The following is a 16,546-nucleotide window of genomic DNA, read 5'->3' as shown; positions in this document are numbered from 1 at the left end:
CTCAGTCTCCATTAATTCTGTATTACAAATTAAATAAAACATGGTGGATTTTTTAATAAAAAAAACACGATACGACTTAGCACACACAGATTACTTAATCTTATATACACATCTTAAAAATATATTTACCAATTTAAATCTCATGCTTTAGATAAACGAGTTGCACTATTGAATATAGAATATGTATCGAATATCTTTAAAACTTTTTTGTTTCTAATAAACTAAGATTCCATTTCGTATTTTATGACTGAGAAAAATTATTATTATATCTAAACAACAACAAAAAAACCAGCACTACATTTTACATTTGGGGCTCAGATTTCTGTATCTTATGATCATTTATTTTTCTTAATAAGCAAGTAGGTGATCAGCCTTCAATGCCCGACAAACGCCGTCAACTTTAAAAACAAGATAAAGGAAAACGATGGACAGAATCACAGCGCGTATGATTGTGATTTTGAAGTGTCATCTTTAGTAAAAAAAAGAGTGTGTGTACTTATGTAGACGCATTAGAAGTTATACTTCTTTGGCGTATGGAAAAAAAATAACTAAAATGTAGTAGTGATTACCGATAAATATTAAAATTAATAAATAAAATTATTATTAGTAAATACTATCACCGTCGTATGTGAAATTGATTTAATAAAAACACCAAAATTATATTTATTTATTCACACTGTTTAATTGTACTGTTACGAAACACGTGTTCTAAATATAAAAATACTAGAATATACAACTTGAACATAGTTATTATTGATTTTCATGCCACCCAGAACTAACTTCATTCTGTTAATTTTGTGTAACGGTGCGCGCGCATCGTAAAATTTCACTCATCAATTTTTCATAACGCGCCTAAAGAAGTATAACTTCAAAAAAGTAGAAACACCCCATTTTTTATAGTCAAGAGAACAATTCCATATAATTATGCTGTATTCGGTGTAGGCTCTTAATTTTTATTTCAACAATTACGATTTTTTTAAAGATCTTAATTAAACGCAGACGCATATAAACATTTGCCTTATATAGCTAAACATAAAATAATAATGGCGTTACAACCCGATGTGGGCTTTGATCTCGATTTATTTCTTTGATCACTAGGGAATTAGCATTGTGTGCATAATTTTTGTTTCTCACGATGTCTCCATACTTCATTAATTACATAAAAAAATAATGCAATGCCGGGATTTCAACGCTAAATTCCCAGCGGTGAGACAAAAACTATAAGTATATATGTCGGAGAAATATCGTCACTCCATCAATGTTGACCGTTGATTTTTATAGTTGCTTTGTTAATCATTGAGATTCTTCTTCATTTTAAGAATCATAATTTGTTTTGTTATTATGTTGTATATTTATTTGTTTCAAAGTTTGGTCCATTACTTAACGAATAAAATTATGAATATTGTTACAGCCAATCAGAGCACATCAGACACAACAACAACAGAGTATGGTCGAGGCGCCATCTTGATTTTGGACATTACGTTCAGGGTACTGAAGACAGTACTGATGGAGTATTCAGTAGAGCATTGTGGTGATGAGACGTTGGATCGATTTGGGTTCGGTAGATTGTGATTAAAAGTGAGATCGGTGCTCTAAACCAGCTCGTTATTTTTTTTTTAAAGAGAATTCACACCAATTGACCGAGTCCCATGCTAAGCTGGTGAAGCTTGTGTTATGACATTAAAATACATATTTAAACACCCAAGACCTAAGCACAACACCGAATGCTCATCACATCGATGTTCGTCTCAGCCGGGGTTCGAACCCGGGACCCATGGATTCGCAGTCAGGGGTACTAACCACTAGACCAAGGAGTCGTCGAATAATTTAATTACAAGTGTTATTTGTAGACTTAGAAGGAATCTAAATTCAATATTGTACGATGATTATTCATGTATTTTGTGCTCGCACCTTACCTACATAACACCCACTAAACCCGCTAAGCCGATGTCCATATCGATGGAGTGACATTTCTCCAACATATATATATATATATGTTTTGGTCCTACGGTCCGGCTGTTACGGTAAAGAATTCGCAACCGGGCGCGCTCTGTCGTGGCCATTCGAAAACTAATGGCGACTCTTCTTTGTACTTAATAATATCTTCAGGTTGTTTTGGTTTTATCTGAAATATTAAAATACGCTTTAGCACAAATTAGAATAGCTTTCTGACTATTTACATAATAAATGTCGTATGGGTGAGTCGTAAGAACCGATAAATATACATAATTCAAAAGGAGATTTACAAATCCATCATATTTTTTGTATTTCAAATCAAAATCATTTATTCATATAGGAAAAACAATGAACACTTATGAACAAAAATAAATACATATTAAATGCTTCTAATTTTACATTCACTGCGAGTTCTCAAATTAAGGGCGTTTTAAAGGCCGGCAACGCACCCACTAAAAATGGGTGTCTATGGGCTGCGTAGACTGCCCTTTTTGGTCGTCCCGCAAGCTCGTTTGCCCCCCTATTCTATATAAAAAAAAAGTATAACGGAAGAGAAGTAATGGCAATAAACTCTCCGCCACTCTTTTTAATCGCCAAGTTTTTGTTTTACACAATGTTTGTAAGGAGCTGCAACCATTACACCATGTTCCACATTTTAAGTGATTAATAATTAAAAAACAAGATTTGTTCTCTATCAGCCGGAGGCATGGTGAAATAGGAGCAAGCACTTACATTCTCGTGGGAACAACACGCAAACACATAGTCGAAATAATTACCATCACCGCATACACGAATTCAAGTCCGACTAGTCACCATAAGTAGCACCCGTTCACGAGTATGACGCATGGCCAGCCATCGGCCCCCTCGCCATATTTTAGGGAGAGAGACAACCGACGCATGGACGCCGCCACAAGCAACATTTAAGCAAGCATAACGATCTTTGAAATGTGAACTTGCCTATTCTTATTTTTGTGAATATTCTTCTAACACCACTCCCGAAACACACACACTCACAGGAAAAACTAAACATACATACATAATTCATACGGAATACATGTTACCTTAGCATTCCTATGAAGTTTCAGATGCACGAGTTTGACGTGCGTCTTGAGTGCAGTCCGTTGGGCGAAATGCCGTCCGCACTGCTCGCACTCAAACGGCTTTTCGCCCGTGTGTGTGCGGATGTGGTTCGTGAGAGTGCTTTTTGCCTGACAAGAATATTTTTTTTTAACAATACAAACAAAAGAATACTGAGAACAGTGACCGCGATTGAGGGAAAATTTTACATTATTATTTTTTGTTTTGGTACTTTCCTAAAAAAGAAACAAAAAAGAGGGGATGTTAGGTATGGTTAGGAATGAAATCGTTGAACTATTAACGCGTGTTCTTCGCGCGATCTTGAGTTATCGGAGAATGTATTTGATAGCGGTTTCAGTATATTATAATAAGCTAGTGGACCCGACAGACGTTGTGAAGTACCGACTGCAGCGCCATCTGGCGGGCTGATTTGTGAATCTAAACCATTCCCAGATCCCCTTGAACACACACAAAAAATTTCATCAAAATCGGTCCAGCCGTTTGAGAGAAGTTCAGTGACATACACACTCACAGAAGAATTATATATATAAAGATGGGGACTACCCCATTTCGTCTCTTACCTTGAGTTTCTCGTTCTGTTTTAAGTTAATAGATCATAGCGTTAACTTGGTATAAGAAAACTTCGTACTATCTTTTATTAGACCCTACAAATTAGCATCCCAGACTCTGCCTATTCTAACGTATGAAGAAATGTGATAAATAAAAAAAAAATGTGTGTACTTATGTACACGCGTTAGAAGTTATACTTCTTTGGCGTATGGAAAAAAAAACTGAAATGCAGTAGTGATTAACGATAAATATTAAAATTAATCAAAAAGATTTTATTTAAATAAATAAAAACACCAAAATAATATTTATTGAATCACACTGTTTAGTTGTACTGTTACGAAACACGTGTTCTAAATAAAAAAAGGGTGCGTGTACTTATGTACGCGCGTAAGAAGTTATACTTCTTTGACTTTCTACATTTTTTAAATATAATTAATTAATAATTAATATTTAACGTAAACAATTTCATAATATTTAATATTTGGTATATTATTCAATTAATAATTAATATTAATAACAATTATTATTATTATTTATTATATTATTAATTCAATTTAATAACTTGGTATGTTTCATAACCTTTTAACTTAGTAACAATAGGTCTTTGTGAAAAAACATTCTTCACAATCTTTGAAAAAATAATTAAAACTCCTTTATTTGTTTAAAAGGTAAAAGTCATTATGGTAATTCAAAATTCTTAGCATAGCTGCTAACTTCACGCATATTCTATTTCTTTTTACTTGTAGATTGTCTTATTCTCATCTCGCTCGCGCACGCTATAATCACACTGACAACTTTGTGTCACGGTGCGCGCGCAATCGTAAAATTTCACTCTCATCAATTTTTCATAACGCGCCTAAAGAAGTATAACTTCAAAAAATACTAGAATATACAACTTGAACATAGTTATTATCGATTTTCATGCCACCTAGAATCTTATAATTTTTCTCCATCGCGCCAAAAGAAGTATAACTTCAAAAATAGATCTGAAAATATCTAAGTACAGATTACACAAATGCAACACAGAAATCTGTCAATCCCAATCATAATCAAACTTAACACTCACATTAAACACACGTCCGCACGTGTCGCACACGTGTTTCGCGTGCACCTTAATACCGGAATGCACCATTCGCACGTGTTTCTGTAGGGACGATTTTGTCGCGAGCGCAGCCGGACACGTCGGGCACCGGTGGGCGCGAACACCGTCGTGTTGGACGGAGAGGTGGTGAGTCAATTCTGATAGGTTTGTGAAGCGCTTGCTACATCGGGGACACGGGTGACTGAAATTATACGTAGGAATTAGTATATGCTAAGCTGAAAATCGTTTAAGGTGCCGCTTTTCTTTTGTTTATTTTTACTAGTGTTTACCGTAATTGGACTTTTATGATTTGGGTATCTTAGATTTTATTTTTATTTTTATAAAGACAATTCACACCAATTGACCTAGTCCCATGCTAAGCTGGTGAAGCTTGTGTTATGGGTACTAGGCAACGGATATACATACATATTATAGATAGATAGACATATAAATACATATTTAAACACCCAAGACCTAAGCACAACACCAAATGCTCATCACATCGATGTTCGTCTCAGCCGGGGATCGAACCCGGGACCCATGGATTATATATATCTTGGCTTTTCAAATCCTATAAAGAAATTGATTATTACTTACATAAGACTTTGTTCATCTATGTGTTTGGCAGTCTTTTTGAGATGTTGATTCAGCGCGTGCGAGGTTTTAAATCTGAAATTTAATATCACCATAACAACATCTACTATATAAAAATAAGTCGAGTTTTCCTTCCTGACGCTATAACTCCAGAACGCACGAACCGATTTCCACGGTTTTGAATTCGTTGGAAAGGTCTCGGGCTCCGTGAGGTTTATAGCAAAGAAAATTTAGGAAAAATTTCAACAGAAAAGCGGGATCACCAAACGAAATGTTACATAAAACGAAGCCATCTGGTGGCGAAACGGAGTTCGCCGAGTTTGCTAGTTTTGTATAGAATACCAATTTGCGAGAACCCTCCACTTTTAGCTTTTTTTTAATACAAAAACGAACCTACGGAACGCCCATTTTAGTAATGTTAAAGATTGTTATTATACTTTTAAATGTTATTTTGAATGAGAGTCTTGTAGAATAAGTAATGTAGAAACTTATGTATAAATATTCATAAAAAAAACTAAATGAGTTTCTGTGTTATTTTAGCTAGCTTTTCTGGTTAATTGTGTTTACGCTAGGATGGAAAGAGATAGATGAATACTTTATTTAAAGCTATATATTACTATTATCGTTCACTATAACTTTCTTAAATCTTAATCTTCTTCGGCAGAATATGTCTATTGTCACCAACTGCAACCATTATTTTTTCGATATTTGGATGACTTCTTGCAAGTTAAAAAATTCAACTCTAATGGGGCAGTCAAAACCGCCTTCAAACAGTTTATTGATTCCCGTCCGAATGGTTTTTTAGTAAACGGATCAATGAACTACATATAATATGGGAAAAATACATAGATAGCAATGGTACATGCTTTGCTCATAATATATTTTATTAAAAAATCTACGGATGAACAAATTCTCGAATACAAAACGCCAATTTCATATGTAAATCCCTTTTTAAACAGTTGGAGGTGATACTTGATTCGTCCTGTACTTGATGCCATACATTTCAATGCTTTACGTTTTATTGAAAAAGGTCAAAATAAAAATGTCTCACCTAATATCACACTCCACACAATAGTAATTCTTAGCATCGCTATGCCTCGTCTGATGATACCGCATCTGTTGTCTTGTACGAAACCGCTTGCCGCAAACACCGCACGCGTGCTCCTTTACGCCTTGGTGGATCCTAAAAACTCAAACATACCAGCGTCGTCTTCGTGGTACCACCACCCACAGCGGGACATGTGGGTAGTTACTTCTAGTAAGATAATTATAGAGCTGGGGCAAATGGGCAGGAAGCTCATCTGATGTTAAGAGATACCGCCGCCCATGGACAATCTCTATGAGTGAGGTTTAGAAATGACAGCCTTCACATTTTGACGTGACAACGTCTTCTAATTCGATTGAGCCGGCTGCACGCACGAAAAAACATGACGCATGCCGCGTTACCTCGCTCTGAGGTGTTCAATTTAACGCTTGAAGTGCAAGCGAGAGCGCAGAACGAGCGACAAAGAGGCACAATCGGCCTCCGCGTTCGTTCGTTAAAAAATTGACATAATTGTATTTATGCGTACAAATAAATGTAACTTGATCAATTCAATTGTGATTTCCATTTACCTCCTGCTCTATATCCATACAAAATATCTATCAAACAAATAAAATTAAAATTTACTTTAAAAAAATGCAACCATTCCGTCAGTATTTTCTATCTATCGTCAGTTAACCGACTTTACAGACAACCGATTTTTTTTTAATAACAAGGGCCAAACTGGCAGGATGCTCATCTGATGGCGGTGCCGTCCTTTTAAGAATTGGTACGCTCTTTTCTCAAGTTAGTTTGGAAACACTCAGTGAGCAGCTGGTTTCACCAGTGGCGGTAGGCAAAAATTGCCTTTACACTCAGTTGTGGAACAACATACGTCGAGGTGATACGGCTGGAATTTCGTATTCTACCTCGACGTTCGATAATGAAACTTGTACATAGACAAAAACTATAATGTTATTATTTTAAGGTATTAAATTTTGTTGAACATAAATAATTGTCTGTATTTTTTATTAAATGAGTGTCCGCTAGAATCGCATTAAATTAAGCCTTAATATAAATATAAACAAAATTGATGGATTTTGAGAGATTTATAGGTAAGTCGCATTTCTGAATCTTAACCTAAGTCTCGGACCAAAACTTGGAGAGATAGACTTTTTTTTTAATGGCTCTGGCACGAATTGTGCATTAGCCAGCGTCAAGTATAGGATTTTTTAAGTTATACTTCTTTAGGCGCGTTATGAAAAACTGATGAGAATGAAATTTTACGATGCGCGCGCACCGTGACACAAAATTAACAGAATGAAGTTGCCCACGGAAGATGCTACGGCATTGGACATAATTTAAAAACAACATTCGAATAATAATAGAATTTATGTTAGACTTAATGTAAGAGAATAATAATAAATATTTATTTATTTAATTTTTCAAATGTAAACTGAACTTTATTGACTATAATGACTCCTTTTCTAGTCTTTGATTATTTAATTGTAATTAATTATTTGTATGCAATCAAAAACTATTTTTAATAATGCCAAAGAAGTATAACTTCTTACGCGTGTACATAAGTACACGCACCCTTTTTTATCATTCGTGCTTGTCTTTAGAAAGTCGACCGTGTCCTCCATGTACGGTTTTAGCACTCGCCCGGTACCGCACAACCCTCCCAAAGGCCGAGAAAAAAATTAAATTAAAACTTGCCCTCGAACCGGGAATCGAACCCTGTACCCCTCACCTAACTGCCACTTAATAAGACCGCTAGGCTATGAGGCCCCTTAAGAGATAGACTTAAAGGCTTGCAGGGCTGATGACAGATTAATGTCTCAATAAAAAACTTACAATTTATGTTCAGCCAATGCGTCGGCGTTGATGAGTGTCTTGTCGCATTCGTCGCATTTCACCCGCTTCAGTGTGTGAAGATTACGAACATGGCCGCGGAGCGTTTTAGAATTACTGCAAAGATTTTAAGATCTTTGAGATTGATTTTAAGATTTGGTCTTAGTTTCAGGAATTAAAATTGGCAATTTGTATAAATATTCCTTTTTTCACAATAGACGAGACAATATGTTAAGAACCATTTTTACTTATTTATTACTGATCTACAAATTGTTATTTTTAATTCTGTTCAGTATTGGTTTTAAAAACACAAATTATACTTTTACAATTTCAAGAACCCGCCAAAACGGTTATCTAGACAAGATGGCGTCGCAACTCCGACGTACCATGCTTCTAATTATCATTCCTAAATTACACAGATATATACACATATTATATTTTGTCCATAAAAATTAAACTCGTATAAATTCAATAATCGAACGTATTGGACGGATTGGACAGGCGAAGATAAATTATTTAGTCATGCTACGAGTCAGTCATCGTCGATTCGAATGTGACCGACGTTTAAAAATCAATATAGTATTTTCAATGATTATTTATAAGTTTTTTTTTTTTGACAATTCACACCAATTCTTAAAATCTTACTCTATAACTCTAAATAACTGTATTAAAATTATAGAAAAAAAATACTCACTTGAATATCTTTCCACAGACATGACATGTGAACATGGATATAATACCTTCGTGTTCTGTTCTGAAATAATAAAATCCCGTTTGATTACTTTAAACTAAATATCGAGTCAAGACTTGAGCTTAAGACCTAAATCTATTTTTGACACATGTGAGTCGTACTTAGCGCTAAGTTTCGACTCTTACTCTAAAGTCTAATATATAAGATCACAGTTATTTATTAATAAAATTCAAGTGTTATGTGCTTTAAAGGACGTCTAGAAAAATCAACGAAAGAATAAAATAATGTTTCGTTTAAGTTATTTTTTTTCCCACAAATTGGGGCTATTCCTCATCATCATTTCATTTATCATTAATCTATATGCAAGTAGGTGATCAGCCTTCTGTGCCTGACCCTTGTAAATTTTTCAGTCATTTTGCCCGTCAAACCCAGACGTTTTTGTAAGCTAGGTGTAGTTCTCTCAGTCTACATAACTTCATTATTAGGATTGGGACGCTCCATTATACTCTGATTTTTCATTCCGTAGAATTCTGACATTTCATAAATGTTGCTTTTATTTTAGTATATATGCCATTGATATACAAAAAACCCAAGATGCACAGTCTCGAATAAAAGTAACGCTTGAAAGTGTCCCGAAACACTATTTCTGTCCCTTTCTATAACAGTATATGTTACAAGCATATATTATTGCAAAATCAACCTAACGCGAATTGCTTAAAGTTGTTATTACAACGCAGTGTATACGTACTTAAAGCAATAAAATTTTACGACCGACCGTGGTCGGTAGGACAAGGTATTGACTTGAGTCGAACATGATTTTTTATTTACAACTACTTAACATAATTTTAAATTTATCCCATTTTTCGGGTGCTTTACAGCGTGCGTGGTCACGGTGACTGAAGATAAAAGGTGTTGGATGTTAAATAGTTGTAAATTTATAATAATACATAACTTTAATCCGGTTAAAAAGTTTTTTCTTTAAATTAAAAAAAAAAATGTTAAATTGGCTACCTCCTGACCTACACTTTTTATAGCGTAAATATATTTGTCAAAAACTACACACAAAAAAGTTCAAAAGTACATAAATTTATTTATAAAAAAAAACACAAATAAATAACATCGACTCCACTTATTAGACGCGAGACTATTTGAAATGAGCGCACAATTTAGAATGTTGCGCCCTTTTTTTGAGGACGTTTTTTTGACGTTGAGTGTGCATCTTGGGTTTTTTGTATATCAATGATATATGCATACTAAAATACAATGCTACGTACTATTTATGTTTTATCTACAAAAAGGTAAATCTTAATATTTACTTACACAAGTGACCTAATACTAAAATAAAAATTATTTCAATATATCGAAGTAACTTTAAATACTTTATTATTTAGCTGGCATCACTACCCACTAATTCCAGGTTTAGTACCTAAACCTTTTTAAAAAAAATGCTATCTTTACTTGTGCGTTTTTTACTATTTGTGATGAAAAGGGACGTAATTATCACTCGCCGTAAAACCACTTTTAATGTTGAGCACCGCACTTAATAAACTAACAAATAAAATGTATGTATAGACTCAGATGTTCAGACTCGTATTGAAATTGAAAAATGTGCCCGGCCAAAAAGGTTTGTAATCTCTGACATGTCTAAAAATGATAGCTGTCAGAATTCTACGGAATTTATAGTCAGAGTATAGTGTTAGAACATAAATTGGTCCATCTGCTTTTTCTCATTCTCTTACCTATAATGATTAATAATAGAATCCTTGTCGGTCATCTGTCGTCCGCATTGCAAGCATTCGAACCGCCGCGTGTGTATCAACATATGTACGGACAGACTGTAGTTCGTTGGTAAATACATAGAGCATATCTCGCATTTGTACGAACCACGTGACTAAAACATACAATTAGAAAAAAAAAAAACGTCAAAACCCTCTTTCAAAAATTGACATTGATTGACAATTGACTCGAAACGTCAATATTTGCAATATAAACAGAAAAGATTTGTATTTTTCTTTGTTTTCTAAAGACAAAGACTATGGAGCGATTTCGAAAAATTATTTGACCATTATTTGGAAACATAGTCGTCATACTACATCCCTGAGTAACATATTACACAAAATATAAGGCCTCAGTCTGTATCTGTGTCATCTATGTTTTTTTTTTCAATTTTCCAATTTTGAGTCTAAGGGATCACATTCCTCACGATGTTTTCCTTTACCGTACCAGCAAGTATTAAGCATAAGTGCACAGGTGAGTTCGAGTCGCATGCTGAAGCCGCCGTTTAAGTATTACGTAAGCAGATTTACTGGAATTTATCCCCCCTCTTCTTATCATAAAAAGTAAGCAAACGCAACGGAGAGAGCGAGTTGAAAGAGTCACATATGAGGTTAGTGAGTTTCTCACGGAAATGAAAATGTATGAAAATCATCGTTATGACAATAGCGGAGTCCGTAATTGGTCCGTTCCGCTCGCAGTGAAAGGCGGGCATAAAGATAATATAAATTTAAAGAAGTTGTTATGTTTATATACTCACAGGACTGTGTTTCTTCATGTGATTTTGTAGTTTAGACTCGTAAATAAAACCTTTGTAACACAAATGACATACATATGGGAAGGTGAGTGTCTTTTTACATTCCTCCTGAAAATTATGGTTTTATGACTTACAGTAACAAATTACCGCTAAGGGAGCGTTCAAGTATTATGTAACGCAATTTTTGGAGATTATTGACCCCCCCCATGAACTCGCCGTAACGTTTTTCAGTACCCAAGTACAGTACTGTATCCAAGTCTAGTAAAACGTTTCGTGACCACCTAGTGACTCTTTAGTTACTATTATGTGGTCTAAGTAGAAAATAATATTAACAATAACGCGTAATTCAATCCCCGCCCCGCATCGTAACGTTTTACAAAAGGACCCCCCCCCCCCCCCAAAATTCGTTACGTAATACTTGAACGCTCCCTAAACGGGTAGGAGTTGAACAGAAATGTATTAAATTGTAATTTAATTTTGAGATATTTTTTTTTTAAATTTTCAATGTTTTAAATAAATTTATTATTATTATTTATTATTTTATTTTTATTATTGATAATAAGAAGATATTTGCAATATCTTCGTGTCTATGGTTCCGAAACGAATACGTTCGAACTTTATGCTTTCGAATCTTCGGCGTTCGATTTTGATAACAGCTGCCCTAAATCTGACCCTTAGTCGACACCATTATACTTGCCTTTTACTAATCAAATATATGAAACAAATTTATTTCATAAACACAACAAGCAAGCTATGGTCGAGTATCATTTTCTATTATTTTGACAAATCGAATATGTCAAAAATAATAAAATGCATTAAGATCCTGCAACTGGAAGTATCATCGGACGTCCTTTATCCCATATATTGATTTATTTTTGTAAAATTTTATAGGGAAGTTAGCTAGTCTCTAGGTTACCCACAAAAAATGGTATCGGTTAATTGTCTTGTGCTATAGATTGAAATAGTCTGTGGCGCTTTAAATGTCTATGGTTTTTGAAGTGAAACTTCTTTATTGGGGTTGGAAAAAAATTTAGTGTAACATTTTTTCGTTACGCGTCACATTTTTCCGTTACGCGCCATCTTTTGAAGTGAAACTTCTTTATCGACGTATGGGAGAAATTTTGTAGCAGGTTACGCGCTATGTTGCTTTTTGAAGTCAAACTTCTTTATCGGCGTTGGAAAAAAATTTACACACATTTGTCACATTTTTCGGTTACGCGCCATCTTTTTCTTGTCCCTACCACGGTTGATCCGAAGCGATTCGAAGCCATTAGTAACAAAAATATATAATAACGATAACAATGATAGTAATACTAATAATTCTATTACAATTAATGAAATTCTGTAATAATCTTAGTACTACATAGTAGTACAGTAATAAGTTAAAATGAAATAATTGTATTTGTATTCATGTCTGATAATAATAAAAGCCTTTTGTTAAACTTTATCTAATTTAACTTTATTTAACCAATTTCTGTAAAGTTGCATGTATCATAGATCATTTTTCGAAAAATAAGGTCATAAAGAAGTTTCACTTCTTACGTGTGTACACCTAGTACACGCACACATTTTTTTTACATACCTCTCGCTGTCTTAGCTGTTCCATCGGATCTAATCGTAGAATGCGTATCTTAGTTTCATCTATGTCCGGCTTACTATTTTTTACTCTACGGTTAACCTTCACTTCACTAAAAAATACAGCTTATCAAACTTCTATATGAAATTTTTATCCAATTTTTTTGAAAATTGCTAATGCGCTGGTACTTTAGCATATTAAAGTCAATTCTTTTGAATTATAGAAGCGACAGTTGTTCGTCATTTATTTTATAATATTACAGATCTGACACAAGTTCACGTCTTAAATTTAAAAAAATCTAATCGGTACCATTCTTGAATCAACTTGAACACATACAAAAACTTTAATCAAAATCGGTCCAGCCGTTTAGAAGTTTATTAACCAATTGACATGACGTTTATATTTATATGCTTAAAGAAAGTTCGTGTTTCAAGTGACAATTGAACAATCAAAAAATTTCCATAATTATAAAAAGCTTTAACATGGAAATAAATTAAAATGAAGTTCCTTACGCTGTATCTTCTTTATTCTTAATTTTCACTCTCTTTCTCACTCGTAACTTCTTAACATCTAAAAGACTTTCATTTGAATCATCTGTATCATTTGTTCTGAAAGGGCAAATTAGTATATATACAATTTTTTCCTACAACTCAGTAACCGAATATCTCAAATTAAATCATTCGCAGTGTCGCTGCGACAATGTTGATTACAAGTTTGATTAAAGAATTATGTACTATCAAACAGCTAAAAATCTAATGACTTGATGCAAATGTTACTTTAAAGAATTTGACACAATCTTAGCTGTAACTAAGCTGGGGCGTATTATGCCACTCTTAGCTCTTGTGTCAAACACATTTCTGCATCTGTTTATTTTTAATAAGCTAGGTATAACCCGAAATAATAATCTTTTCAGCAGAAATAGGTCCATTTAATTTTAGAATGACACCAAACTTATTCATAGAGAGCGGAGATGTTAACCTGGTCAACAGCAGTCTCTACTATGAGTCTTGTTTTGAAACCACAATTCTATTTGCTCGTACAAATAAGGAAAACAATCGGCCATTTGCCACTATTAAAAAAAAATTTGGTTAAAGTTTAAAAGAGTGATCTAAGGCTCAGATCAATTAACACTTGTGGCACCAATGGATTATTATTTAATTTTGAAAGTAAAATCAATTTTACAACTATCCATATCCTTACCTATCACCATTATCAGGTATATAGTCTTCTTCATTATCAGTCTGAACATTTTCATTCTTGATTAAATCACTAATTATATTATCATTGTCAATAATGTCATGTTTTATGTCTGCACTAATATCCTGCGGTAGAGGTAACAACTCTATTCCTAGTCTTTGTGTCTCATGCTAAAAATATTATACAAGATATTTAAAAAAAATTAGATTGTTGGCCTAGTGGCTTCAGCGTGCGACTCTCATCCCTGAGGTCGTAGGTTCGATTCCCGGCTGTGCACCAATGGAACTTCTTTCTATGTGCGCATATAACATTCGCTCAAACGGTGAAGGAAATCATCGTGAGGAAACCGACATGTCTTAGACCCAAAAAGTCGACGGCACAGGAGGCTGATCACCTACTTGCCTATTAGATTGAAAAATGATCATGAAACAGATTCAGAAATCAGAGGCCCAGACCTAACAAGAGGTTGTAGCGCCACTGATTATTATAATTTTTTTCATTTAAAAAAATATTTAAAATTGTATTAAGCATACAATTTCAAAATACATATAGGTATATTTGTTGCATATATTCAGGAACTTGTTTTTCCTAATTTTAAAACTAAAACTAGTCTTTGATAAGTATGTATTTAGCATTTAATTAAATCTTTACAATTACAATCACAATTATAATAACATTGAAAAGGAAATGCTAATTATTTTCAAAGAACAGACATTTTAATTTCCCCTTTGTGACCATGAAAATTGTTTCAAGTCAAGCAATATGTCTTCTACAAATACCAACCTGAAACATTAACTGTAGTAGTTTACATACCTGCAATACATCATAAAACCCAGTTTTGCTCTTTGGATTGTTACAAAACGTCAGTGTGGGGGTTTTAACTAAGTATGGCATTGCATATTGAGTAAGCTCTGGGTCTTGGCCATCTATTGAGAACTGAAATAAAGAACATTATGATAGATACATAAATAAAAAAAAATCAAGAATTGGGCCATTAATATGCTAGAGTAAATTGTGTCCCATCAAAAGTGCATAACAAAATTTAATATTTAATAGACCCTTTTATTGAGATCTATTGATCTTCGTCTATCAAGATCCTCAATGGGTATTTCATATTATAAATAACTAGTCAATCTCTAGATCTGAAGATATTTTAGTAGATAAGACAGAGATACATTATGTATAATTGTAATTTATATGCTGAAAATAACTATTTAAATTGCTAAATTTGTGAGATTACTTACAGGAGCACATCTATTATTATAATCGCACAATGCTGAATGGATTTGTAATACTTTCTGTTTGAACTTCACAGATTTCCTAAGCAAAGCAGAGCACTCCCAACATACATATTTGGGAAGACCATCTGATTCTGACACCTGTAAATAGTATTCATATATTTTATTGATATTTGTAGATATCAGCAAAGTAGCTATCACACTTCAATTGGTTGTGGTGCTAGTTAACTATTTATAATTTGTATAAATATATTTATTATTTTCATTTACTTATTAATAATAAAAAAATTGTGACGGAAGAACAAAAATTGATTCAAATTGACTAAACTTAGTCGTACTCTTAAAATTAACTTTCCATCTAATATCTATATATTCCTTGAATGTAACTGTAAATGGTGACCAGGTACACAATAAAACACTGGATAGAGAACATCATAACTGTAACAAAGCAAAAGATGGAAGTAACACAAAAGAGCTGAATGGCAAAGGCTGAAGAACGTCTAAAGTCCAGGTAAGTCCGAGTCATAATAAAATATAAACATACAATATTTTATTTATAAGGTTGGAAAAAAAATATGCCTAATAATAATACTGTTTCTTAGCAGTGGGACAGATGATTAGAAAGACTGTATCTCTTCTTACAACCAAGACATTTTATTGATTAAACCTAAATGTCTAGATATAAAATCCATATTTTAAAGATACTTACAATAATACCAGCCAAATCCAAAAGAAGGTAGCAAAAATTATCAATTTTGTTCATACGCCGGTCCGTAGATAAGCAACATCGGCAAATCGGTGCATTATTAGTCTCTACCTTTATTTCTTTGGAATCTTCGGAATCCATTGTAAAAACTAACAGAAGGAAAGTGGAAAGGACTCAATATCAAAGCTACTTGTTTTTCATCGAAATCGAGTAAAAATATTCCAATGCATTACTTGATGATTGTGTATAACAATAATGGGATTATGTATGATTATTAATGGTATTGGAACTAATAACTATCGTATTTTTGTTTTAATATCAGGCCGTTTGTTTGTATTTTTTTCTGAAAGCTGCAGTTTTTGTTTTCAGAATATTCACATTTCACAGTAAAATGTAAATACGAAATAGTAAAGTGTAAACTATTCTCCTATTGACAGTTGAGATAAAACTACAGA

At 33.5% G+C, this 16,546-nt stretch overlaps 1 protein-coding gene across 1 annotated transcript; it reads right to left on the bottom strand.

Annotated features, from left to right (window-relative positions):
• Positions 1–1,737: 1,737 nt before the first annotated feature.
• Positions 1,738–16,505, bottom strand: LOC125061195 (zinc finger protein 846-like). The gene is made up of 15 exons (XM_047666439.1): positions 16,095–16,505; positions 15,392–15,526; positions 14,961–15,083; positions 14,151–14,317; positions 13,463–13,558; positions 12,957–13,062; positions 11,378–11,482; positions 10,584–10,735; positions 8,848–8,907; positions 8,157–8,270; positions 6,330–6,461; positions 5,282–5,353; positions 4,670–4,886; positions 3,018–3,164; positions 1,738–2,125 (listed from the first exon to the last, which is right to left on the bottom strand). The coding sequence occupies exons 1-15, from the start codon at positions 16,230–16,232 to the stop codon at positions 2,006–2,008; spliced, it is 1,884 nt and encodes a 627-aa protein (XP_047522395.1). The 5' UTR covers positions 16,233–16,505; the 3' UTR covers positions 1,738–2,005.
• Between the last annotated feature and the right edge of the window lie 41 nt (positions 16,506–16,546).

The sequence above is a fragment of the Pieris napi genome, chromosome 23, assembly GCF_905475465.1.
Source record: "Pieris napi chromosome 23, ilPieNapi1.2, whole genome shotgun sequence".
Lineage (NCBI taxonomy): Eukaryota > Metazoa > Arthropoda > Insecta > Lepidoptera > Pieridae > Pieris > Pieris napi.
The sequence above is the reverse complement of the archived record's forward strand: the minus strand, read 5'-3'. Positions and strand labels throughout refer to the sequence as shown.